Below are 25,574 nucleotides of genomic sequence, written 5' to 3' on the forward strand. Positions count from 1 at the left end.
TGCATTTCTCCCTTACCTAACTCGACACCGTTCAGACAATACTCTGCCCTCTTGTTTCAGCTTCCAAAGTGGATAACTTCACATTTATTCATATTGAATGACATCTGCCAAGTATCTGCCCACTCACTCAGCCTATCCAAGTCTCCCTGTATTCTCCTAACGTCCTCTTCGCATGTCACACTGCCACCCAGTTTAGTATCGTCAGCTGATATAGTTTTCAATGCCCTAAATCATCTAAATCATTGACATAAATCGTAAAGAGCTGTGGTCCCAATACAGAGCCCTATGGTACCCCACTAGTCACCTCCAGCCAGTCTGAGAAACACCCATTCACTGCTACCCTTTGCTTTCTATCTGCCAACCAGTTTTCTATCCATGTTGAAACCCTGCCCCCAATGCCATGAGCTCTGATTTTACTCACCAATCTCCTATGTGGCACCTTATCGAATGCCTTCTGAAAATCTAGGTACACAACATCTACTGGCTTACCCTCGTCTAACATCCTTGTTACACCCTCAAAAAACTCCAACAGATTAGTCAAGCATGATTTGCCCTTGGTAAATCCATGATGGCTCGGCCTAATCCTATTTCTGCCATCTAGATGTTCCACTATTTCGTCCTTAATAATGGACTCAAGCATCTTCCCCACGACTGACGTTAGGCCAACAGGGCGATAGTTCTCCGTTTTCTCCTTCCCTCCCTTCTTGAAAAGTGGGACAACATTAGCCACTCTCCAATCTTCAGGAACTGATCCTGAATCTAAGGAACATTGGAAAATGATTACCAATGCATCCGCAATTTCCTGAGCCACCTCTTTTAGAACCCTCGGATGGAGACCATCTGGACCCGGGGATTTATTAGCCTTCAGTCCTACCAGTCTACTCATCACAGTTTCTTTCCTAATGTCAATCTGTCTCAATTCCTCTGATATCTTATGACCCTGGCCCATTCATACATCTGGGAGATTGCTTGTGTCCTCCCTGGTGAAGACAGATCTAAAGTATGCATTAAATTCTGTTGCCATTTCCCTGTTTCCCATAACAATTTCTCCCAATTCATTCTTCAAGGGGCCAACATTGTTCTTAACTATCTTCTTTCTCTTCACATAGCTAAAAAAGCTTTTGCTATCCCCTTTTATATTCCTGGCTAGACTGAGCTCATACCTGATTTTTTCTCTCCGTATTGCTTTTTTAGTTAAGATCTGCTGTTCCTTAAAGCTTTCCCAATCATCTGTATTCCCACTCATCTTAGCCCTGTCATACTTCTTTTTCTTTAATGCTATACAATCTCTGACTTCCTTTGTCCACCACTGTGGCCCCTTCCCCCTCTTTGAATCCTTCCTTCTCATTGGAATGAACTGCATTTGCATCTTTTGTATTATGCCCAAGAATATCTGCCACTGCTGATCCACTGTCTTTCCTGCCAGGGCATCCGCCCATTTAACTTTGGCCAGCTCTTCCCTCATGGCTCCGTGGTCTCCTTTATTTAATTGCAACACTGACACCTCTGATCTGCCCTTATCCCTCTCAAATTGTAGATAAAAACTTATCAAGTTATGATCACTACTTCCTAATGGCTCCTTTACTTCAAGATCACTTATCAATTCCTGTGCATTACACATCACCAAGTCCAAAATAGCCTCGTTCCTGGTTGGCTCAAGCACAAGCTGTTCCAAAAATATATCCCTTAGACACTCTACAAACTCCCTATCCTGGGGTCCAGCACCTACCTGATTCTCCCAGTCCACCTGCATGTTGAAATCTCCCATAACGACTGCATTACCTTTAGCACATGCCAGTGTTAACTCCCTAATCAACTTGTACCCAATATCCATGCTACTGTTTGGGGGCCTGTACACAACACCCATTAGGGTCTTTTTACCCTTACTGTTCCTCAGCTCAATCCACACAGACTCTACTTCCCCTGTTCCCAAGTCACCTCTTGCTAAGGACTGAATCTCATTCCTCACCAACAGGGCCACCCCACCCCCTCTTCCCATATTTCTGTCGCTACGATAGCACGTATACCCTGGTACACTCAATTCCCAGGCCTGATCCCCTTGCAGCCATGTCTCCGTTATCCCAACAATATCGTAGTTCCCCCATTTTCATCTGAGTTTCAAGCTCATCTGTCTTATTTCTGACACTACGCGCATTCAAGTATAGAATTCTTAGCCCATTCCTCCTCTCTTTGCTTAAAACACTGTCTACCTAACCCAGCTCCTTGAACTTCCATCGGGCAAATTGCACCCTGAATTTTGATGACCTTCTCAAGATCACCCAAACCTTCTACACATTTAACCCCATGCACCTTCTGACCAACCCTCTGGATCTGGATCCCTGCCCCCTGCACATCTGGTTTAACTCCCCCCGAGCAGCACTGGCAAATACTCCTGCAAGAATGTTAGTACCCCTCCGGTTCAGATGTAGACCATCCCTTTGAAACAGATCCCAATGTCCCTGGAACAAAGACCAATTATCCAAAAACCTGAACCCTTCCTTCCTGCACCATGCTCTCAGCCTCGTATTAATGTGCATAATCATTCTATTCTTCGCCTCACTCGCACGTGGCACAGGTAGCAATCCCGAGATTGTCACCCTGGAGGTCCTGCCTTTCAGCTTCACTCCTAACTCCCTGAACTCTCTAAGCAGGACCCCCTCAGTCACCTTACCTACATCATTGGTCCCTACATGGACCACTACATCTGGGTTCATGCCCTCACTCTCAAGAATAGCCTTCCCCCCGATCTGAGATGTCCCGGACCCTGGCACCAGGGAGGCAACATACCATCCGAGACTCCCGATCTGCCCCACAAAATCTCCTATCTGCCCCCCTAACTATAGAGTCCCCTAAAACTATCGCTCTCTTCTCTTCCCTCCTCCCCTTTCTAGTTGAGGGTTCAACCTCTGTGCCAGAGGCAGGACCACTACAACTCATTCCTGGTAGGTCATCCCCATCAACAGTATCCAGTACGGTATACTTATTGTTAATGGGAATGGCCGCAGGGGTGCTCTGCTCTCTCTGCCTGCTCCCCCTGCCTCTCTGGACCGTCACCCATCTGCCTACTTCTTGGTTTTTTGGTGTGACTACCTCCTGATAACTCCTATCTATCTCTGCCTCCACCTCCCGAATGATCCGTAGTTCATCCAGCTCCAGCTCCAACTCCCTAACTCGGTCTGATAGGAGCTGCAACTGGACGCACCTTTTGCAGGTGTGGTCATCAGGGACAACTGTGTTGACCCTGACCTCCCACATAGTGCATACGGAGCACACCACTGCTCTGACTGACTCCCCCATACCTGAACTGGATTAATAGAATAAGTCTAAAAAGCACCTAGCGACCTTACCTTCTTCCCCTCAGCGAGCAATCACACAAGCTTACCGAAGTCCCCTTACGCCGAAGCCCACTTAGCCAAAGCCCAGGACTCTGCTTCCACGGACTCCTTTAAGTTGAAAGGAAATGTTAAGAGTTTGAGAGAGCCATGGTTTTCAAGGGATATTGGAAACTTGGTTAGGAAAAAGAGAGATATCTACAATAAATATAGGCAGCATGGGGTAAATGAGGTGCTTGAAGAATATAAAGAATGTAAAAAGAATCTTAAGAAAGAGATTAGAAAAGCTAAAAGAAGATGTGAGGTTGCTTTGGCAAGTAAGGTGAAAATAAATCCAAATGGTTTCTGCAGTTATATTAATAGCAAAAGGATAGTGAGGGATGAAATTGGTCCCTTAGAGAATCAGAGTGGATGAGTGAAAGAGATGGGGGAGATTTTGAACAATTTCTTTTCTTCGGTATTTACTGAGGAGATTGATACTGAATTGTGTAAGGTAAGGGAAACAAGTAAGGAAGTTATCGAAACTATGACGATTAAAGAGGAGGAAGTACTGGCACTTTTAAGGAATATAAAAGTGGATAAATCTCTGGTCCTGACAGGATATTCGCTAGGGCCTTGAAGGAAGTTAGTGTAGAAATAGCAGGGGCTCTGACAGAAATATTCCAAATATCATTAGAAACAGGGATGGTACGGAGGATTCGTGTCTTGCTCATGTGGTTCCATTGTTTTAAAAAGGGTTCTAAGAGTAAACCTCGCAATTATATACCTGTCAGTTTGACGTCAGTTGTGGGTAAATTATCCACCACTGACTATCCATGAGTACACTGTACTTCTCCAAATGCTCGTAGATCTTATCCTTAAGAATACTTTCCAGTAGTTTGCAGACCACCAACATAAGACTCACTGGTTTATGGTTCCCAATTTTCTGCCTAATACCTTTTTTAAACAAGGGAACTACATTTGCTATTCTCCAGTCCCCTGGCATTTCCCCTGTAGCCAAAGAGGATTCAAAGATCACAGCTAATGTTCCAGCGATCTCTTCTTTCAATTCCCACAACAACCTGGGGTGTATCATATCCGGCCCTAAGGATTTATCAATCTCCAGCAGCACTTCTTCAATAATCTCCATATTGTCCAGCACACAGGCCTGCTCTACTTCGACCTCACCCTGATCAAGATCCTTTTCACTTATGAATACTGATGCAAAATATTCATTTAGGACCTCCCCAACCTCCTCTGCCTCCAGGCACATGTTGCGCTCTTTATCCGTTAGTGGTCCCACCTTCGTTCTCGTCATCCTCCTATTGTTCAAGTACGCATAGAACGCCTTGGGGTTCTCCTTAATCCGACATGCCAAGGCCTTTCATAGCCCCTTTGAGCTCTCCTAAGTCGTTTCTTTAGCTCCTTCCTGGCTACCCTATATTTCTCATGAGCCCCTCCTTCTTCCTGCTTCTTATATCTAACAGCTGCATCCTTTTTCCTCTTGACGAGTTGCCTCACGTGTTTCGTCAGCCACGGTTTCCCTTTCCTGCCATTTTTCCCTTGTCTCAGTGGGAGAAACCTATCCGAAACCCAACTCAAGTGGTCCCTAAACTTCTGTACTTTCCCCTTTGAACATCTGTTTCCAATTTACTCTCGCTAGTTCCTGCCTCATCCCTTCATCGTTAGCCCTTCCCCAGTTATGCACTTCACTATTTCATCTGATTTTAGCCCTTTCCATAGGTATGCTGAAGCTAAGGGAGTTGTGGTCACTCTCACCAAAATGCTCCCCCACCAACAGGTCTGTCACCTGACCAGGTTCATTTCCCAGAACTAGATCCAGTATAGCCTCTCCTCTTGTCGGCCGGTCCACATACTGTGTCAGGAATCCTTCTTGAACACACCTGACAAATTCAGCCCCATCTATCCCCCTTGCACTCAGGAGGTGCCAGTCAATATTAGGGAAGTTGAAATCACCCGTAACTACTACCCTGTATCTTGTGCACCATTCTAAAGTCTGCCTACTTATCCGCTCCTTGGTGTCCTGAGGGCTATTTGGGGGCCTATAGACTACTCCCAGCACAGTGATTGATCCCTTCCTATTTCTGACTTCCACCCAGACCAACTCAGTGGACACTCCTTCTGCAGTGTCCTCCCTTTCTATAGCCGTGGTACTATCCCTGACCAGCAATGCCACTCCCCGCCCTTTTCTACCTCCCATCCTATTCCTTTTAAAATACCTGAACCATGGGACCTGCATCATCCAATCCTGCCCTTCCTCCAATCAAGTTTCAGTAATCGCCACAACATCGTAGTTCCACATACTAATCCATGCTCTAAGTTCATCCTCCTTGTTCCTAATACTCGTAGCATTGAAATAGACAGATTTCAACCCCTTTAACTGGCTACAATTATGTTTTGTCCCCTGCCTGTCCTTCCTCATCAACTCAGAACTCTTAGCATCATGCCTTTGTTCTTCTCCCTTAATCTCTGCACTCACATTCTGATTCCCACCCTCCTGCCAAACTAGTTTAAACCCTCCCCCAACAGTTCTATTAAATCTGCCTACCAGGATATTGGTCCCCCTGGGATTCAAGTGCAACCCGTCCTTTTTGTACAGGTCACACCCACCCCAAAAGAGGTCCTAATGATGCAGAAATGTGCATTCTCTGCCCCCTGCTCCATTCCCTCAGCCACGCATTTATCCTCTACCTCATTCTATTCCTATTCTCACTGTCGCGTGGCATAGGCAGTAATCCCGAGATTACTACCTTTGAGGTCCTGCTTTTGAACTTCCTTCCTAACTCCCTGTAGTCTTCTTTCAGGACCTCTTCCCTTTTCCTATCTATGTCATTGGTACCAATATGTACCTCGACCTCTGGCTGTTCTCCCTTCCACTGCAGGGTGTCTTGGACGTGATCAGATACATTCCGGATCCTGGCACCTGAGAGGCAAACTACCATCCGAGTCTCTTTCCTATATCCACACAATCGCCTGTCTGACCCCCTGACTATAGAGTCCCCTATCACTGCTGCCTTCCCCTTCCTTTTCCTACCCTTCTGAGCCAGAGGGCCAGACTCTGTGTCAGAGGCGTGGCCACTGTTGCTTCCCCCAGGTAGGCTGTCCCCCCAACAGTACTCAAACAGGAGTACTTATTGTCAAGGGGTACAGCCACAGGGGTACTCTCTGGTACCTGACTTCCCCTTCTCTCTCCTAACTGTGACCCATTTCTTTGTCCCCTGTAGCCTCGGAGTGACCACCTGCCTGTAACTGCTCTCTATCACCTACTCAGACTCCCTGACCAGGTGAAGGTTATCGGGCTGCATCTCCAGTTCCTTAATGTGGTCCCTTAGGAGTTGCATCTCGATGCATCGGGTGCAGGTGTGGCCATCCGAGACACCAGGAGACTCCCAAGACCTCCCACATCTGACACCGAACACAGAAAACTGGTCTCAGACACATACTATTTCCTTTCGCAAACAAGGCCTTGCCTTGTCCCGTTACTGCCGAAGCCCTTTCACTCTGCTGCCTCTCACTCCGCTGCCTGCTTCGAACGCTGCCCACTGGATATGGTTGCCTTCTTTTTAAACCGTTCGCGCTCAACTGGCTGACCTCACACGCCTGCGCAGTCTGGCCTCTCCCCCCGAGAACTCAAAATGTCTTCCTGCTTGAAATCTTTTGGTGCTCTCCCGCTGCCTTCTTGTTCCGAATCAGTGCGAATTATATTATTTCCCAACGGATAATTATGTATGGGCAGTGTTTACACAGCATTCAATCAAATCGTGGTTCCGTCAATGGAAGCATTCCTTCTTTCCTGTTGAATTGGACCCAAATCATACCGACCCTAGACGTATTTTGGTTCAGAAAGGTGGCCTTCCTACAGCTGAGTCCTGTGGATGTTAGCAGAGCAGCTGCAGAGCCAAGTTTGTATTGGAGCTTGGTGAGGGCCATACAGGTCCTTTTTCTCTCGCTCACTCTGCATCAGGTTATGAGGCCCCAGACATACTGCCTTTTGTCTCACAAACCAGCTGTAATGAACCCCTTTCCCTCCTTTCCCTCTGCATCAGATCATAAGTCCACAGGCACACTACCTCTCGACCCCCAGCAACAGCCATATTGAACCTGTTTACCCTCGATTCCCTTAGCTTGGATTGTAAGGCCACAGTCACTCTACCGCTGGTCCCCCAACCAGCTGTAATGACAAACACAAGAGATCTTCATATACTGGAAATCCAAGCAATGTGCACGGAAAGCTGGAATGGTCGACAGGCAGCAAGGCAGTGAGTGGAAATAAAGGGGCCTTTTCTGGTAAATAGTGGAGTTCTTCGGGGGTCTGTATTGGGACCACTACTTTTCACATTGTTTGTCATTGATTTGGATAATGGAATTGATGGCTTTGTGGCAAAGTTTGCGGATGCACAAAGATAGGTGGAGGGGTAGGTAGTCCCAAGGAAGCAATGTGATTGAAGAAGGACTTAGACAAATTGGAAGAATGGACAAAAAAGTGGCAGATGGAATACAGTTTTGGGAATTGTGTGATAATGCATTTTGGTAAAAGGAACAATAGTGGGGACTATTATCTAAATGGGGAGAAAATTTAAACATCAGAGGTGCAAAGGGACTTAAGAGTCCTCGTACAAGCCTCCCAGAAGGTTAATTCACAGGTTGAATCTGTGGTAAAGAAGGCTGTTGCAACATTGGCATTTATTTCAAGGGGAATAGAATATAAGCACAAGGAGACAATGTTGGTGTTTTATAAGACTCTAGTCAGGCTGCAATTGGAGTATCTCAATAGTTTTGGGCCCCGTATCTCAGAAAGGATGTATTGTCATTGGAGAGAGTCCAGAGGAAATTTATGAGGATGATTCCGGGAATGAAAGGGTTAACAAACGAGGAGCGTTTGGCAGCTATGGGCCCGTTCTCACTGGAATTTAGAAAAATGTGCGGAGATACCATTGAAACCTTCTGAATATTGCAAGGTCTAGATGAGGTGGATGTAGAGAAGATGTTTCCTGTGGTGGGGATATCCAGAAATAGAGGGCACAGCCTTAAAATTGAGGGGTGACCTTTTAGGACAGAAGTCAGGAGGAATTTCTTTTTTACCCAAAGAGTAGTGAACCTATGGAATGCTCTGCCACAGACTGTGGTGGAGGCCGTGAATGGGTGTATTCAATGTGTAAGTTGATAGATTCCTGATTGGTTGGGGCATCAAGGGATATGATGAGAGGGCAGGTATTTAGGGTGGAGTAGGATCAGGGATCAGCCATGATGAAATGGTGGAGCAGATTCGATGGGCTGAATGGCCTAATTCTACTCCTATGTCTCTACATCAGGTTGTAAGGCCACAGATACACTGCCCCTGTCCCACAGAAGCAGCCTTAATGAACCCGTTTATCCTTGATTTCCTCTGTGTCAGGTGAGAAGGCCACAGACCCACTGCCTCTTTTCCCCCAGAGGCAGGTGCATAAATCAGTGAAACACAGCAGGCCAGGTGGGGTGTGGAAACAGGAACAGACAGTGTCTCAGATGGAAGGTTGAAGAGCCTTTGTCAAACCTTTCTGATTTGCTGGTATTTGATCTTCTAACATGAGAGAGCTCATTTTTAAGGTGATTAGAGGAAAGTGTAGGGGGTTGACGTCAGAGGGTAGATTCTGTTTCATACTGTGGTGAGTGTGTGGAATGTGCCCTCAGCGGTTGGCTACATTTAAGAATCTCTTAGATAGGCACATGAATAAAAGAAAAATGAAGGGTTATGTAGTGAGGGAGAGTTAGATTGATCTTCGTGTTATTTAAAAGATCGGCAGCAGCGAGTACTTCATTAGAGGGAGTTGTGTTATGAGTTCACTATGTGAGCATGACAATGTTGTCATTGTTTAACAGCCGGATACTTTGGGAGCTCTGCCAAACCTTCGGGAACTGTGGCTGGACAGGAATCAGCTTACTGCACTGCCTCCGGTAAGGACACAGAGTGGAAACGCATCTCTTGGGGTTGAGGGTGATTTGTGTTGATTTTTACGTAGAGGCACAGTAGCAGGCCCTTCCCATCCAAGCAACTCGTGCCGTCCAATTGCACCCATGTCACCAATTAATCTGTACATTGCTGGAACGGGGGAAGAAACCGGAGCACCCAGCCGGTCAGGGGGAGAATGGGCAGACATTGTTGGGAATTGAACCCACGTTGCTGGCACTGTAACAAACATCACGCTCACCATGATGCTGTCAGGTTGCAGCTGCACTGAGGGTCTCCACGCAGAGTCACTTCAGAGTCGCAGAAGGGATGAGAAAAGTTGGCTGTTAGAGGGTTGTTTCAGTACATTCACTCTGAGAGTCTGGTGTGTTGGTACACTGATCCCTAGCTGGCTTATTCCCAGTTTATTCCCAAGCAAAGGCTGAGACGGACACAATGTCAGAATTCGAGACCAAATCAGGTTTAATATCAGTGGCATATGTCATGGAATATATTGTTTTGCAGCAGCTATACATTGCAATATATAATAATAAATAGCTATAAATTACAATAAAGAGTATATATTAAAATTAATTAAATAAGTAGTGCAAAAATACAGCAAAAAAATGTGTGATAGTGTTCATGGATTCATTGGCCATTCAGAAATCTGATGGCAGTGGAGAAGAAGCCATTACTGAAATGCTGAGTGTGTTTCTTCAGGCTCTGTACCTCCATGATGATAGCACTGAGAAGAGGACATGTCCTGATTGATTGGAACTTTAATGATGGATGCCTTCATTTTGAGGCATTACTTTTCGAAGGTGTCTTGGATACTGGGGAGCTGAGAACTCTTGATGGAGCTGACTGAGTTCACAACTTTCTATAGCTTTTTCTAATCCTGCTGATACAACCAGTTAGAATGCATTCCATGTATATCTGTTGAAATTTGGGAGCGTCTTCATTGACATACTAAATCTCCTTAAACTCCTAATGAAAAGGTGCCGCTGTTGTGCTTCTTTGTTATCATGTCAATATGTTGGGTCCAGGATAGATCTTCAGAAATGTTGACAGCCAGGAACTTGAAACTGCTCACCCTTTCAACTTCCGATCCCTCGATGAGGACTGATGTGTGTTTCCTTGGTTTCCCCTTTGTGACGTCCACAATCAATTCCCTTGTCTTACTGACATTGAGTACAAGGTTGTTGTTGTGAACCAGCCAATCGATCTCACGCTGGATGTATCCCAGAAATGGGGGGATAGGAGAGCCACAACTGAGGGAAATGGAAAGACTGACAGGGTGGGTCCCAATGGGGTCTGTATTTCTCACAATATAAACTGGGGTAGGAATAGATGTAAGGACAGAGAGGCCATTGGGTTTCTGAAACTTGATCAGGATAATTTTCAAAAGACCTTTAGGTATAGGAGCAGAATAAGGCCATTTGGTCCATCGAGTCTGCTCCAACATTTCATCATCGCAGATCCATTTTTCCTCTCAGCCCCAATCTCCTGCCTTCTCCCTGTATCCCTTCATGCCTTGACCAATGACGAATCTATCAACCTCTGGCTTTAATATTCATAAAGAATTGGCCTCAACAGCTACTGTGCCAACAAATTTCACAAATTCACTACTCTCTGGCTAAAGAAATTCCTCCTCACCTCCATTCTGAAAGGATACCCCTCTGTTCTGAGGTTGCGTCCTCTGGTTCTAGACTTGACCACCACAGGAAACATCCTCTTCACATCCACTCTGTCAAAACCGTTCAACATTAAATAGTTTCAATGAGGTTACCCCTCATTCTTCTGAACTCAAGTGAATACAGGCCCAGAGCCATCAAACATCCTTTATATGACAAGCTGTTCAATCTTTTCAATATATGACAAGCTGTTCAATCGTGTTCGTGAACCTCCTTTGAACCCTCGTCAGTTTCAGCGCATCCTTTCCAAGAACTGCTCATGATACTTGATATGAGGCTTTGACGATGCTTTATAAAGCCTCAACATTACTTTTCTATTCTAGTCCTCTTGAAGTAAATGTTAACATTGCATTTGCCTTCCTTACCACAGAGTCAACTTACAAATTAATGTTTATGGAATTCTGCACAAGGATTCCCAAGTCTCTCTGCACCTCAGATTTTTAAAACTTTTCTGTCCATTTAGAAAATAGTCTACCCTTTTATTTTCCCCTTCTAGTAAAGTGCTTGAGCATACACTTCCTGGCACAGTATTCAAGCTGCCACTTCTTTTCCCATTCTCCTAATCTAAGTCCATCTGTATGTAGCCTCTGTACTTCCTCAAAACGACTTGCCCCTCCATCTATCTTTGTATAATCCATAAACTTTGCAACGAAGTAATCAATTCCATCTTCCAAGTAATTGACATACAGTATAACTAAAAAGGTCCCAACACAGCCCCCTGTGGAACACCAGTAGTCCTCAGCAGCCAACCAGAAAAGGCTCCCTTTATTCCCACTTTTTCCATGGGCTCATAAACAGCCTCATTTGTGGCACCTTGTCAAAGGCCTTCTGAAAATGCAAGTACCACAATATCAACTGATCTTCCTTTGTCTATCCTGTTTGTTATTTCTTCAAAGAATTCCAACAGATTTGTCAGGTAAAGTTTTCCCTTGAGCAAGCCATGCTGACTACGGCCTATTTCATCATGTGCCTCCAAGTAGCCCGAAACCACATCCTTAACAATCGACTCCAGCATCTTCCCAACCACTAAGGTCAAACTAACTGGCCTAACATTTCCTTTCTTCTGCCCCTTTCCCTTCTTGAAGAGTGGAGTGACATTTGGAATTTTCCAGTGTTCTGGAACCATTTCAGAATCTTGTGATTCTTGAAAGATCATGACCAATGCCTCCAGAATTCTTCTATTACCTCTTTCAGAACCCTGGGGTATCTATCATCTGGTGTTGGTGATTTATCTACCTTCAGACCTTTCAGTTTCCCAAGAACTTTCTTTTTGGTAATGGCAAATTTTCAGAGCAAAGTGTTTCCTGTTTAGCAAGGTAGGAAATATTTCAGTAACGTAACCAGAGTGAGGTGGGTCATGTGCTCCAAATGTACATAGTAGAACATTTACAAGATAATAACATAAATGGTTGCTCATCAAAAAAAGGAGGGACATCCCAAAGAAAGAATCTTTCACTGGAGAATGCTCAGTCCTAGTGAGCTGGGAGTGGATGTATCCCAGTGTAACTACAGCCAAAAGTTAGCAGACAAGTGTGCCCCAGAACTATGGGCTGTTTGTAAGGAACAGATGTTTACAGTTCTGGGTTGTAGAGCGAAAGCACAGAGTGTGTGTTGATATGTGAGAGAGGGGAGTGGGGATTGTGTGTGAGGGAGGGGAATGGAGATTGTTGTGTGAGGGAGGTGAGTGGGGATTGTTGTGTGAGGGAGGGGAGTGGGGATTGTGTGAGAGAGGATAGTGGGCATTGTGTGAGATGGGAGTGGAGATTGTGAGGGGGGAGTAGGGCTTGTTGTGTGATGGAGGGGATTGTCGTGTGAGGGAGGGGAGTGGGGATTGGAGATGGTGTGAGAGAGGAGAGTAGGGATTGTTGCGTGAGGGAGGGGAGTGGGGATTGTGTGTGAGAGTCAGTTGAATTGTTTTCTGAGAGTGGGAAGTAGAGATTGTTGTGATGAGAGGGGATTGGATTGTTTTCTGTGAGAGGAAGGTGGGGATTGTTTTGTTGAGGGTGGGCATGGAGATTATATTTTGAGTGGTGCATTGAGATTGTCGACCAGAAGAAAGAGGAGCAGAATTAGGTTACTTGGCCCAGTGAGTCTGCTCTGCCATTCATTCACGGCTGACCATTTTTTCCTTTTACCAGCTTTCAGTACACAACCTTTGATGCCGTGTCCAATCAAGAACCAATCATTGTCTTAAGTACACCCAGTGACCCTGGCCTCCACAGCTGCCTGTGGTAACAAATTCCACAAATTCACTGCCCTCTGGCTGAAGAAATTTCTCTGTACCGTTCTTTTAAACGGACTCCCCTCTATCCTGAGGATGTTCTCGACACCCCCACCTTGGGAAATCTGCACAAAGGTGTTCTGCATAATGACTCCCAAGTCCCTTTGCATCTCAGATTTTTGGATTTTCTTCCCATTTAGAAAATAGTTTGCACATTTATTTCTACTATCAAAGTGCATGACTATGCATTATCCAACATTGTACTTCATTTGCCACTTTCTTACCCCTTCTCCTAATCTGTCTAAGTCGGACCTGCACCAATCTTCACATCATCTGCAAACTTGGCAACAAAGCCATCTATTCCATCACCTAAATCATTGATATACAGAATAAGAAGAAGCAGTCCTAACACTGACCCCTGCGGAACACTACTATTCTCTGGCACCCAACCAGGAAAGGATCTTTTTATTCCCACCTGCTGCCTCCTGTGAATCAGCTAATGCTCTAACCATGCTGGTAACTTTCCTGTACTAACCTTTTGCTCTAATCTTGGTAAGCAGCCTCATGCGTGGCACTTTGTCAAAGACCTTCTGAAAATCCAAATATAAAATATCCACTGCATCTCTTTTATCTCTCCTACTCGTAATCTCCTCAAAGAATTCCAACTGGTTTGATTTTCCCTTAAGGAAACCATGCTATCCTATCCTGTCTTGTATTATCAAGTATTCATAACCTCATCCTTAACAATTGACCCCAATGTCTTCACAAGCCCTGAGGTCAGGCTAACTGGCCTATAATTTCCTTTTCTTTCTTTCTAAATCTTTTTATTAATATTAGTAATATGGACAGAATACAGATGATATATTGATAAAGAAATTACCAACATACACATTCCATTACATATGAAAAAAAAACATACATAATAGTTACAATATAAATGAGTTTACCAAGAGATAAGCCATAAGATATATGTATGGAAATAGTAAATCTAAATATTTCATAATGTATAATATAAAAAAACAAAAAAGAAAGAAAAAAAAACAAAAAAAATTTATATAATGCAAAACTAACTAATCTAATCTAATAACTGTAACTAATAAGTAATATAAAAGAAAAAAAAACAAACAAAAGAGAAGGAAAAAAAAAGTGGGCTGTTTATAATATCTCACAAAAATAAGTATTCATCAATGCCGTCACTTCTGGTCCTCTCAAAATACATAAGCTAAAAGCTGGGAAATCAAATGTACTTGGCACAGGGTCATATTACATCATATGAAAATGTTGAATAAATGGTCTCCATAACTTTTCAAATTTAATAGAAGTCTCAAAAGTACCACTTCTAATTTTTTCTAAATTTAAACATAACATAGTTTGAGAGAACCAATTAAATACAGTGGGAGGATCAATTTCTTTCCAATTCAACAATATAGATCTTCTAGCCATCAGAGTTAGAAATGCAATCATTCGACGGGCTGAAGAAGATAAATGCAGTGAATCTAACATTGGTAAACCAAAAATTGCGGTAATAGGATGAGGTTGTAAATCAATATTCAAAACCGCAGAAATAATATCAAAAATATCTTTCCAATATTTCTCCAAAAATGAACACGACCAAAACATGTGAGTTAAAGATGCAATTTCAGAATGACATCTATCACAAATAGGACTTATATGAGAGTAAAAATGAGCTAATTTATCCTTGGACATATGGGCCCTATGTACAACCTTAAATTGTATTAGTGAATGTTTGGCACATAACGATGATGTATTAACTAATTGAAGAATTCTATCCCAATTCTCACTAGAAATACTAAAACTAAGCTCTCTTTCCCAATCCTGTTTAGTCTTATAAAGGGGCTCTGAACGTATCTTCATAATTATATTATAATGTTTTGAAATAAGCCCTTTTTGAAAAGGGTCTAATTCAAATAAACTCTCCAAAGTATCTGAAGGCACAAAATTTGGAAACGTAGAGAGTACAGAACTTAAAAAATGTCTAATCTGTAAATATCTAAAAAAATGAAATCTCGGCAAGTTATATTTGTTGGATAATTGTTCAAAAGACATGAAACAATTATCTAAAAATAAATCAGAAAATCTTAGTAATCCCTTAGTTTTCCAAGCTGAATAAGCTTGATCTATAATGGAAGGGTGAAAAAAACAATTAGATACAATAGGACTATTTAAAACGAATTGAGTCAACCCAAAAAATCTCCGAAATTGAAACCATATACGCAATGTATGTTTAACTATCGGGTTGTCAATTCGTTTCGGCAATTTAGAAAGAGCAAAAGGGAGAGAAGTCCCTAAAATAGAACCCAAAGCATAAGCTGATACCGATTTAGTTTCTAAACTCACCCAACAAGGGCCAAAAGATCCACCCCCATCTTTCAACCAGCATAACAAATATCTAATATTAACTGCCCAATAGTAAAATCTGAAATTAGGTAATGCTAACCCGCCTTCCTTTTTTGTCTTCTGTAAATATGTTTTACCTAACCTGGGATTTTTATACTGCCATATATATGAAGAAATTTTAGAGTCAACATTAGTAAAAAAAGATTTCGGGATAAAAATTGGTATCGCTTGAAAAATATATAAAAACTTAGGTAAAATAACCATCTTAATAGCATTAATCCTACCTATTAGAGATAGAGACAAAGGTCACCACTTAGTAAACAAACCTTTAATCTGATCAATTAAGGGTAAAAAATTAAATCCAAATAAATCTTTATGGTTCTTTGTGATTTTGATCCCTAAATAAGTAAAAGAGTCATTAACTAATTTAAAGGGTAAATTTCCATAAATTGGGACCCGTTTATTTAATGGAAACAATTCACTTTTATTAAGATTTAACTTATACCCAGAAAACTCACTAAATTGAGCTAATAATGATAAAACTGCTGGAATGGATTTCTCCGGGTTAGAAATGAATAGTAATAAATCATCTGCATACAAAGATAACTTATGAATATCTGTCCCACGATTAATACCCAAAATATCCTGTGATTGTCTGATGGCAATTGCCAAAGGTTCTAAGGCAATGTTAAATAGTAATGGACTAAGAGGACATCCCTGTCTAGTGCCCCGAAATAGGCGAAAAAAGGGAGATCTTTGATTATTGGTAACCACTGAGGCTACTGGAGTATGATAAATCAATTTAATCCATGATATAAATATCGGACTAAAGTTAAACTTCTCCAACACATTAAATAAGTAAGGCCATTCAACTCTGTCAAATGCTTTCTCCGCATCTAATGAAATCGCACATTCTGAAGTATCATGTGAGGGAGTATAAACAATATTCAACAATCTCCTAATGTTAAAAAAAGAGTAACGATTTTTAATAAAGCCAGTTTGATCATCTGAAATAATTTTGGGTAATACCTTCTCCAATCCAGATGCCAGTAACTTAGAAAAAATCTTGGAGTCTACATTCAATAAAGATATAGGTCTATAAGAAGCACAATTAGTAGGGTCTTTATCTTTCTTCAATATTAGAGAAATGGAAGCTCTATAAAAAGATTGTGGCAAATTCCCTAATCTAATGGCCTCCTCAAAAACCTTACCTAACCAAGGGGAAAGAGTAGCGGAAAAAAATTTAAAAAATTCAACTGTATAACCATCTGGACCCGGTGCTTTCCCAGAATTCATTGAGGAAATAGCCCCTTTAATTTCTACATCCGTAATAGGAGTATCCAATATCAAAAGATCATCAGATGATAACCTTGGAAAATTTAATTTCCCAAGAAAATCAGACATGGTATTATAATCTTGAGGAAATTCAGATTGATACAGGGAGGTATAGAAATCTTGAAATGCCTTATTTATCTCATCATGATTAACTGTCAAATTCCCATTCTGCTGACCAATCTTAGTGATTTGACGTTTAACCAGAGCATTCTTCAATTGACTAGCTAACAGTTTACCAGATTTATCACTATGTATATAAAAATCAGATTTAGTTTTCATTAATTGATTTTCAGTCGAGGATGTAAGTAATAAACTATGTTCCATTTGAAGTTCAACCCTTTGTTTGTAAAGCTCCTTACGAGGAGCAATCGAATATTTCTTATCAATCTCTTTAATTTTATCAACCAATAAAAGAGTTTCCATCTTGATACGTTTGCTGAAACCAACAGAATAAGAAATAATCTGTCCACGTATATAAGCTTTAAAAGTGTCCCAAAGTGTTCCGCAGGAAATATCATCTGTAGAATTAGTTGAGAAGAAGAAGTCGATCTGCTCCTCCATAAATTTAATAAAGTCAGAGTCTTGCAACAAGGTAGAGTCAAATCGCCATTGTCTAGCATTAAAAGCTGTATCCGTAAATTTCATAGAAAGTAATAACGGAGCATGATCAGAGATAGCTATAATATCATAGTTACAACCGATTACCAATGGAATAAAACAAGAGTCTACAAAAAAATAATCAATTCTTGAATAAGAGTGATAAACATGTGAGAAAAAAGAAAACTCTTTGTCATTAGGATACCGGAATCTCCAAATATCAAAAACTCCATTGTCAGTCAAAAAAGAGTTAATACAAGTGGCCGACTTATTAGGTAAAGTCTGAATAGATAAAGATTTATCCATCAGAGGATTTAAACAACAATTAAAGTCACCACCCATTATTAACTTATATTCGTTTAGATTGGGTAAAGAAGTAAATAAAGACTTAAAAAAGTCAGGACAATCCACATTTGGAGCATAAACATTAACCAAAGCAACCTTTTTATTACAAAGTAAACCCGTAATTAACAAAAATCTGCCATTCGGATCCAAAAAAATATCATGTTGAACAAATGAAATAGAGGAGTCAATAAAAATTGAAACTCCTTTTACTTTAGCATTCGAATTTGCATGATACTGTTGACCCCGCCAAAATCTAAAAAAACGAAATTTGTCCTCCCTCCTCACATGAGTTTCTTGTACAAAAATGATATGAGCATTAAGTCTTTGGAATACTTTGAAAATCTTCTTTCGTTTAATTGGATGATTTAAACCATTAGTATTCCAAGACACAAAATTAATGGTCTGAGCCATAATTCTATAATCAACCCTTTGGTATAGAAAGGGTTAACCAACTTATAAACTCATGCACCCGGAAGAGGAACAAAAGTAGTGAGAAGACCCGGAAGTGACGACAACACAGACATATTTGAAGTTCAAAAACAGCCCGAATAAAAAAAACTAACACAAACTGGTACAAAAAAAATAGAATTAGAAAACAGACCATCCCCCCACCCCCCGAGAAAAAATGAAAAAGCCAAAATATGACTTAAAAAGAGAAAAAGTAAGACTAATCCTACCCCCATGTCAGCTGAAGAACACTCCATATAAAAAGGATATATATAAAAGAATCACCCCGACTTTAAAAATAAAATCGCTATAATAAAAACCATATTTCTAAGTATAGTTAGTTGTAAAAAGAATAAAAATATAATCACTAAAAACAATTATAACTCGGGCTCTGGCCCAGACAAAACAAAAAATATTTAAGCTGAGATAAGCGATGCCTTGTCTGGAAGAAACACGAAAAATATAAACATAATGCCATCTTAAGCAAAACCAAAAATCTTTTCCAAAAAACCACCATCTTAATCAAGGAAAAATTTACCTTCAAAGAATTAAAATATACCTTCGAAGGAACAAAGTTAATAGACAAGTATGTAGTTAAATGATTAAAGTGTATAAGGCAAAACAATTAATATGACGCAAACACACTTTAACTTGAGTATAAAGTGTAGGATGAACCTACACCAATAACCAGATTATAATTCTGGTTTAAGAGATCGAGAACCATCTTATACGATCAGAATCATTCATTTATTAAAGACTGGTGTCTGTAGCAGTAGGGAAGTTCTCCTCCAGATATTTTCTCACTTCTGAAGTTGAAAGGAAAACTTGTCGTGGAGCATTCGACGGAGAAATTCGAAGCTTCGCAGGGTATAGAAGCGCAGGTTTCAGATTTTTCTCATAACATTCAGCCATCAACGGTTTAAAAAGAAGCCTTCTTTTTAAAAGATCTGAACTAAAATCTTCGATCAGGCGGAAGGAAAAATCTTTGATTTTAATCATTCCTAGTCGACGAGCTGCTCTTATAACTTGTTCTTTGTCATGTACATAATGGAACCGGACAATTATCACCGAAGGTTTGTCTGTAACACTCGGTGATCGACCCCGAATTCTATGTGCCTGATCCAATAAAGGGGGGTTATTCGGGAAAATTGTCGGAAACGCTTCTTTTAAAAGTTGAGCAAAATATTTCGAAGGGTCATCTTTTTCTATGCCGTCTGGAAGACCAAGTATACGTACGTTCTGTCTTCTGGAGCGATTCTCAAAATCGTCACTCTTGGCTTTAAGGGCTTCCATCAGCTTAATGGTCGAAATTAAATCCTGTTGCAGTTTTCCAATAGTCAAATCTCGCTTCCGAGCTTCTTCTTGCAGAGACGCAATAAGAGCTTGTTGCTGTTTAATTACTAAATCCGTCTTAACCATGTACTCTTGAAAAGCCTTTATATCTTCTTTAAAAAATTGTTGTAGTTCAGCAAATTTTTGATCCAAAACCTCCATAAACAATTCAAAAGTTAATGGTGTTTGTTGTGTCGGAGCCTGCTTTTTTCCGTTACCGTTCGGATTACGTCCGGGATCCTGTCCCTTAGACCTGAGAGACATTTCTGTTTGCATATCATCAAAAGTTCACAACAAACGCTTGGCAGTAAATCCAAAAAAAAAGAATAAAGAAACTTTCGGTATAGGTAAAAATAAGCTGAATAAGGGTGATCAAAGGTTAAAAAAAGTAAAAGTTATGGAGCGAATCCAAAACGGTATTCACTCCATGAGCGTCTCCTGCTGACTCTATAATTTCCTTTCTGCTGCCTCCCTCCTTTCTTAAAGAGCGGAGTGACATCTGCAGTTTTGCAGTCCTTCAGATCCATGCCTTAGTCTAATGATTTTTGAAAGATCATTACTAATGCCTCCACAATCTCTACCACTTTTACATTAGCTTTCTAGACTTCATTTGTCTTCCACAGATGTACTATTTTGCCATTTAAGTATTTCTTTGTTTTTGGAATACATCAATCCTGCACCTTCCTAATTTTTCCCAGAAACTCGAGTTATCACTCCTCTGCTGTCATCCATGACAGAATCTCCTTCCAATTTACGTTGGCCAACTCCTGTCTCATACCAGTGTAATTTCCTTTCTTCCATGGAAATACTGCTATGTCAGACTTTACTTTCTCCCTACCAAATTTCCAGTTGAGCTCAGTCTTATTGTGATCACTGACTCCTTGGGTTCCTCTACCATGGTCACTTCCAGTTCATTACATAACATCCAATTCAGAATAGCTGGTCCCCTAGTAGACTCAATTATGTTGTTCTAAAATGCCATTTCGTAGGCTTTCAATAAACTGAGTCTCTTGAGATCCATTATTTTCTCAATCTACCTGTATGTTAAAATCTCCCATGGATATCATAACATTGAGCTTTTGATACACCTTTTCGATTTCCCATGATAATCTGTGCTCCAGCGTTGGGAGGCCTCTGTATAACCGCCATCAGGGTCATTTTACCTTTGCAGTTTCTTAACTCAACCTATCAGGATTCAACATCTTCCAAATTCTATTGATTTGATGTCATTCTTTATCAGCAAAGCCATGTTATCCCTTCTGGCTACCTTCCTATGCCTACGATAGAATGTGTAACCTTGGAACATTCAGCTCTGAACCACAATCTTCCTTCAGCTGCAATTCTGTGATGGCCACAACATCATACCCGACAACCTGTAACAAGATCATCCACTTTATTTCTTATACTCCGTGCATTGAAATACAACAGTTTGAGTACTGTATTTCCTGCAGTTTTTGATTCTGCATCCCTAATGCACTGATACTCACTCTGTGGCTTCAATTTTGTCTTATCATCTGCCTGCCCTTCCTGACAGCCTGACTGCACACTATCTTTGCTTTTTTACCATCTGTCCTCTCCTCAGTCAGTTCAGGCCAATTCCCATTCCTCTGCTAAATTAGTTTAAACCCTCCCCACCAGCCCTAACAAACCTGTCCACGAGAATATTGGTTTCCCTTTGGGTGCATGTTCAATCTGTCCCTTTCGAACAGGTCATACCTCGCCCAGATGAAATCCCAATGATCTAAGAACCCAAAGCCCTGCCTCTTGCTTCAACTTCTAAGCCACGCATTTATTTGCAAATCATCCTGTTTCTACCCTCACTAGCACGTGGCATAGGTAGCAATCCAGAAATTACTACCCTGGAGATCCTGCTTTTCAGCTTTCTAAAATCTCTCTTCAGGACCTCTGCTTTTCCTTCCAACGTCATTGGTACCAGTATTTAACGTGACCGCTGGCTGCTCCCCTGCGCCCCCTCAAAATGATGTGTTTGCAGTCCAAGATGCCCCTGACCCTGGCACCTGGAAGGCAACATACTATACTGTTCACACCCACAGAATCTCTTGTCTGTTCCCCTGACTATTGAGTCCCCTATCACTACTGAATGACACTGAATGCCCCGAAGCTCTCTCTTAAGCAAGAGCTTGTTGTGTTAAGTGGAGAGTGGAGATTATTGTGTGAGAGTTATGATTGTGTGGATTGTTGTGTGGGGTGCTTCTGAGTGGGCAGAAGGGTTTGGTGTGATAGAGAGGGGAGCGGCCAATGTGTGAAGATTATGATTGTTGTATGAGATTGTTGGGTTGTTGTGTGGGCTGCTTCTGACTGAGCAACAGGGTTTGGTGTATGAGAGAGGGGAGCGACCATTGATGTGTGAAAATTATGATTGTTGTGTGCTTAGTGTTAGATTGGGGAGTGGGGATTGTTATGTGAGAGTTATACTGATTTGCCTATTCCAGGAATTGGGAAATCTCAAACGCCTGGTCTGCCTTGATGTTTCGGAAAACAAGCTGGAGAAGCTACCTGATGAGATCAGTGGGCTGGTGGCCCTGACAGACTTGCTCCTCTCTCAGAACCCCCTGGAGTTGGTACCAGATGGCATTGGTAAGAACAATACTTGGCTGGGATGCGGGGTGATCTAACGTGGACCTTGTTCTGTGGGAAGGGCTGAGATGGCCCATCGAGGGGTTCTTGCCTTGATACCTTCTAAACTTGAACGTGAAGCAGTGGAGGTTGAGGCCCACACTTCTGTGCTGGTGTTTCTGGTTGGATGCTGTTTGAGATCTCTGCTTTTACAGGTCAGCTGAAGCAGTTATCTATTCTGAAGGTGGATCAGAATCGGCTAACCCATCTGACAGAAGCTGTGGGCGACTGCACACACCTGACAGAGCTGATTCTCACCGAAAACCTGCTCACTGTAAGTTAGTTGTGTGTCATTGTACTGTCTGAGCATCAGGCAGAGGCCCATCTGACCAAAGTGGCATTTCATGATCTCAGCAGTCCCTGTTGCCATGGCTGCTGTACAGCGCTAGCTTAATAAGACCATAAGACATAAGAGTAAAATTAGGCCGATTGGCTAATTGAGTCTGTCCGGGATTAATTATGGCTGATCCTTTTCTCCCCACTCCTCAGCACCGCTCCCCAGCATTCTTCCCATAACCTTTGATCCATATCTGATCAAGGATGTAGCAAGGTCTACCTTAAATACACCCAACAACCTGGCCTCTACAGCTGCATGTGGTAACAAATTCCACAAATTCACCACCCTTTGGCAAAAGAAATTTCTCCGCTTCTCTGTTTGAAATGGTTGCCTCTCTATCCTGAGGCTGTGCTCTCTCGTTCTAGACTCCCCCACCACGGGAAACATCCTTTCCACATATACTCTGTATAGGCCTTTCAGCATTCGAAAGGTTTCAATGAAATCCGCCTTCATCCTTCTAAATTCCAGCAAGTACAGACCCAATGAATGTTTCTTTCATTCCCAGAATCATTCTTTTGAAACTCCTCTGAACCCTTTCCAATGCCAGCACATCTTGTCTAAGATGAGGAGCCCAGAATTGTTCTTGTTTGGACATGGCATCAAAGGCTACAGGGAGAAGGCTGAGAACTGGGGTTGACTCGATAGGCCAGATGGCCTAATTCTGTTCCCATGTCTTATGGTCTTATGGAATGTGGGAGGAAACTGGAACCTCTGTCCACATAGTTAAGGGTAAGAGTGACAAATACCTTACAGAAGAATTGACAGCAGTGGAATTGAACCCAAGTCGCTAGCACTGAGAAAAGTTACACTAACCATTCTGCTACTGTGCCACCTTAGCTCAGATATCATCATCAGGTGCCATGCCCAGTTTGATCTTTGACTGCCATGGCCCACACACTCCTGTTTTGGGTCAAGTGAATCAACTCATTGGTATTCATTTCCAGTTCTCTGGCTGCTGTCTCCATCATCATTTGTCTTTGCCTTCCTCTTGTTTTCTTCACTTCAATCTTTCCCATAATTACTGTGCATTCTAACTCCTCTTTGCTAATCACATGTCCAATGAAGCTACGTTACCTTTTCATGATCTCATACATTATTTCTCTTCCTGTGCTTGCTCTGTTCATGATATCCTCGTTAGATATTTGTTTTGTCCATGATATTCTTTGCATCCTCCTCAAAAACCACATCTCTGCTGCTTCAATTTGTTTCCTTATGTTTCTAGATATTGTCCAACATTCTGAGCCATATAACATAACTGGATAAATGTAACATTTCAGTGGTCTGAGGTGGGTTGTCATGCCTAGTTTAGTGTTGGTCAGTATACTCTTCATTCTCGTAAAGGTGTCTTTTGCCATCCCTATTCTTCTTTTGATGTCCATGTCGCACCTGCCATCTGATGTCACCCAGCTTCCTCAGTAGCAAAAGTTCTGTACTTGCTTGATGTCTTCCCCATTTATTCTCAGCCTGCAGATAGGATTCTCCTTTTTGGATATCACCATACATTCTGTCTTTTTGTAGTTGATAGACTCATTTTTGCACTTTCTTCCAACGACTATATCAATTACGTTTTGTAGTTCTTCCTCTGTACTTGCAATGAACACAGTGTCATCCACATATCTGAAATTATTGATGTTTTCACCACCAACTTTGATTCCCAAGATGTCTCTTATTTTCTGTAATATTGTTTCACTGTAAACATTAAACAAATTGGGGAGAAAACACACCCTTGTCTAACGCCTCTCTTGATTTTTGTAAACTGACTCATTTCTCCATCTATTCTTACAGTTCCCAGTACAGAATTCTGATTAGGTGAAGGTCTTTCGAATCTAGATCTAGAGTTTCCTGTAATATTTCAAATAACTTATTTTGCTTCACTTTATCAAATGCTTTTGTGTAGTTGATAAAACAAACAAACAAATCTATTTGTATTTGAATAGCTCGTTCTGATAGTATCCTTAACATCAAAATCACGTTTCTTGTACTGTTCATGCGAATCAGATCATTATACAGTGCATTGAGGTAGAACGAGGTAAAACAACAACATAATGCAAAATAATGTGTTGCAGGTAAAAAGAATAAGATGTGAGATTTTAGTGGGGTAAGCATAGAAACATAGAAAACCTACGGCACAATATAGGCCCTTTAGCCCACAAAGCTGTACGGAACATGTCCTTACCTTAGAAATTACCTAGGGTTACTCATAGCCTTCTATTTTTCTGAGCTCCATATACCTGTCCAGGAGTCCCTTAAAAGACCCTATCGTATCCACCTCTACCACCATCGCCGGCAGCCCATTCCACACACTCATGACTCTCTGCGTAAAAAAAACGTACCCCTGACATTTCCTCTGTACCTACTTCCAAGCACCTTAACTGTGCTCTCTCGTGCTAGCCACTTCAGCCCTGGGAAAAAGCCTCTGATTATCCACACAATCGATGCCTCTCATCATCTTATGCACCTCTATCAGGTCTCCTCTCATTCTCCTCGCTCCAAGGAAAAAAGGCCGAGTTCACTCAACCTATTCTCATAAGGCATGCTCCCCAATCCAGGCAACATCCTTGTAAATCTCCTCTGCACTCTTTCTATGGCTTCCACATCTTTCCTATAGTCACCTCACTAAACTGAGCACAGTTTTCTAAGTGGGATCTGACCAGAGTCCTGGAAAGGGCATGGAAAAGATTAACAAAGATGTTGCCAGAACTGGAGGGTTTGAATTGCTGAAGGTAACCTTGGAAAATCATGAGGGGCATAGAGAAGGTGAAAGTCCGTTTGTTCCCCATGTGAAAGGAGACTAAGAGACAGTTGATGAAGGCGGGGTGGTTGGGGGGGGGGTGAAGATTTAAAAGGAACTGGTTGTTACGTTGGTGGCGCTGGTGGGATTTTTGTTCAAAGCTCAAAGTAAATTTATTAATAAACTGCATGTATGACATGATACACAGCCCCGAGAATTATTTCCTTGTGGGCATACTCTGTACAAATCCATAATGGAAGAAGAACCATAATAGATTCACTG

The 25,574-nt window shown here is 41.7% G+C and overlaps 1 protein-coding gene across 8 annotated transcripts in view; it reads left to right on the top strand.

Moving 5' to 3' along the window:
* scrib (scribble planar cell polarity protein) overlaps positions 1-25,574 on the top strand; it is a 349,859-nt gene that overhangs the window by 108,560 nt on the left and 215,725 nt on the right. For all 8 annotated transcript variants that reach the window (XM_059971535.1, XM_059971528.1, XM_059971533.1 and 5 more), the window contains exons 7-9: positions 9,192-9,266; positions 22,041-22,185; positions 22,380-22,498. In XM_059971535.1, the coding sequence (XP_059827518.1) occupies positions 9,192-9,266; positions 22,041-22,185; positions 22,380-22,498 (339 nt within the window). The remainder of the gene's footprint in view (positions 1-9,191; positions 9,267-22,040; positions 22,186-22,379; positions 22,499-25,574) is intronic.

This window comes from Hypanus sabinus, chromosome 6 (assembly GCF_030144855.1).
Source record: "Hypanus sabinus isolate sHypSab1 chromosome 6, sHypSab1.hap1, whole genome shotgun sequence".
Classification (NCBI taxonomy): Eukaryota; Metazoa; Chordata; class Chondrichthyes; order Myliobatiformes; family Dasyatidae; genus Hypanus; species Hypanus sabinus.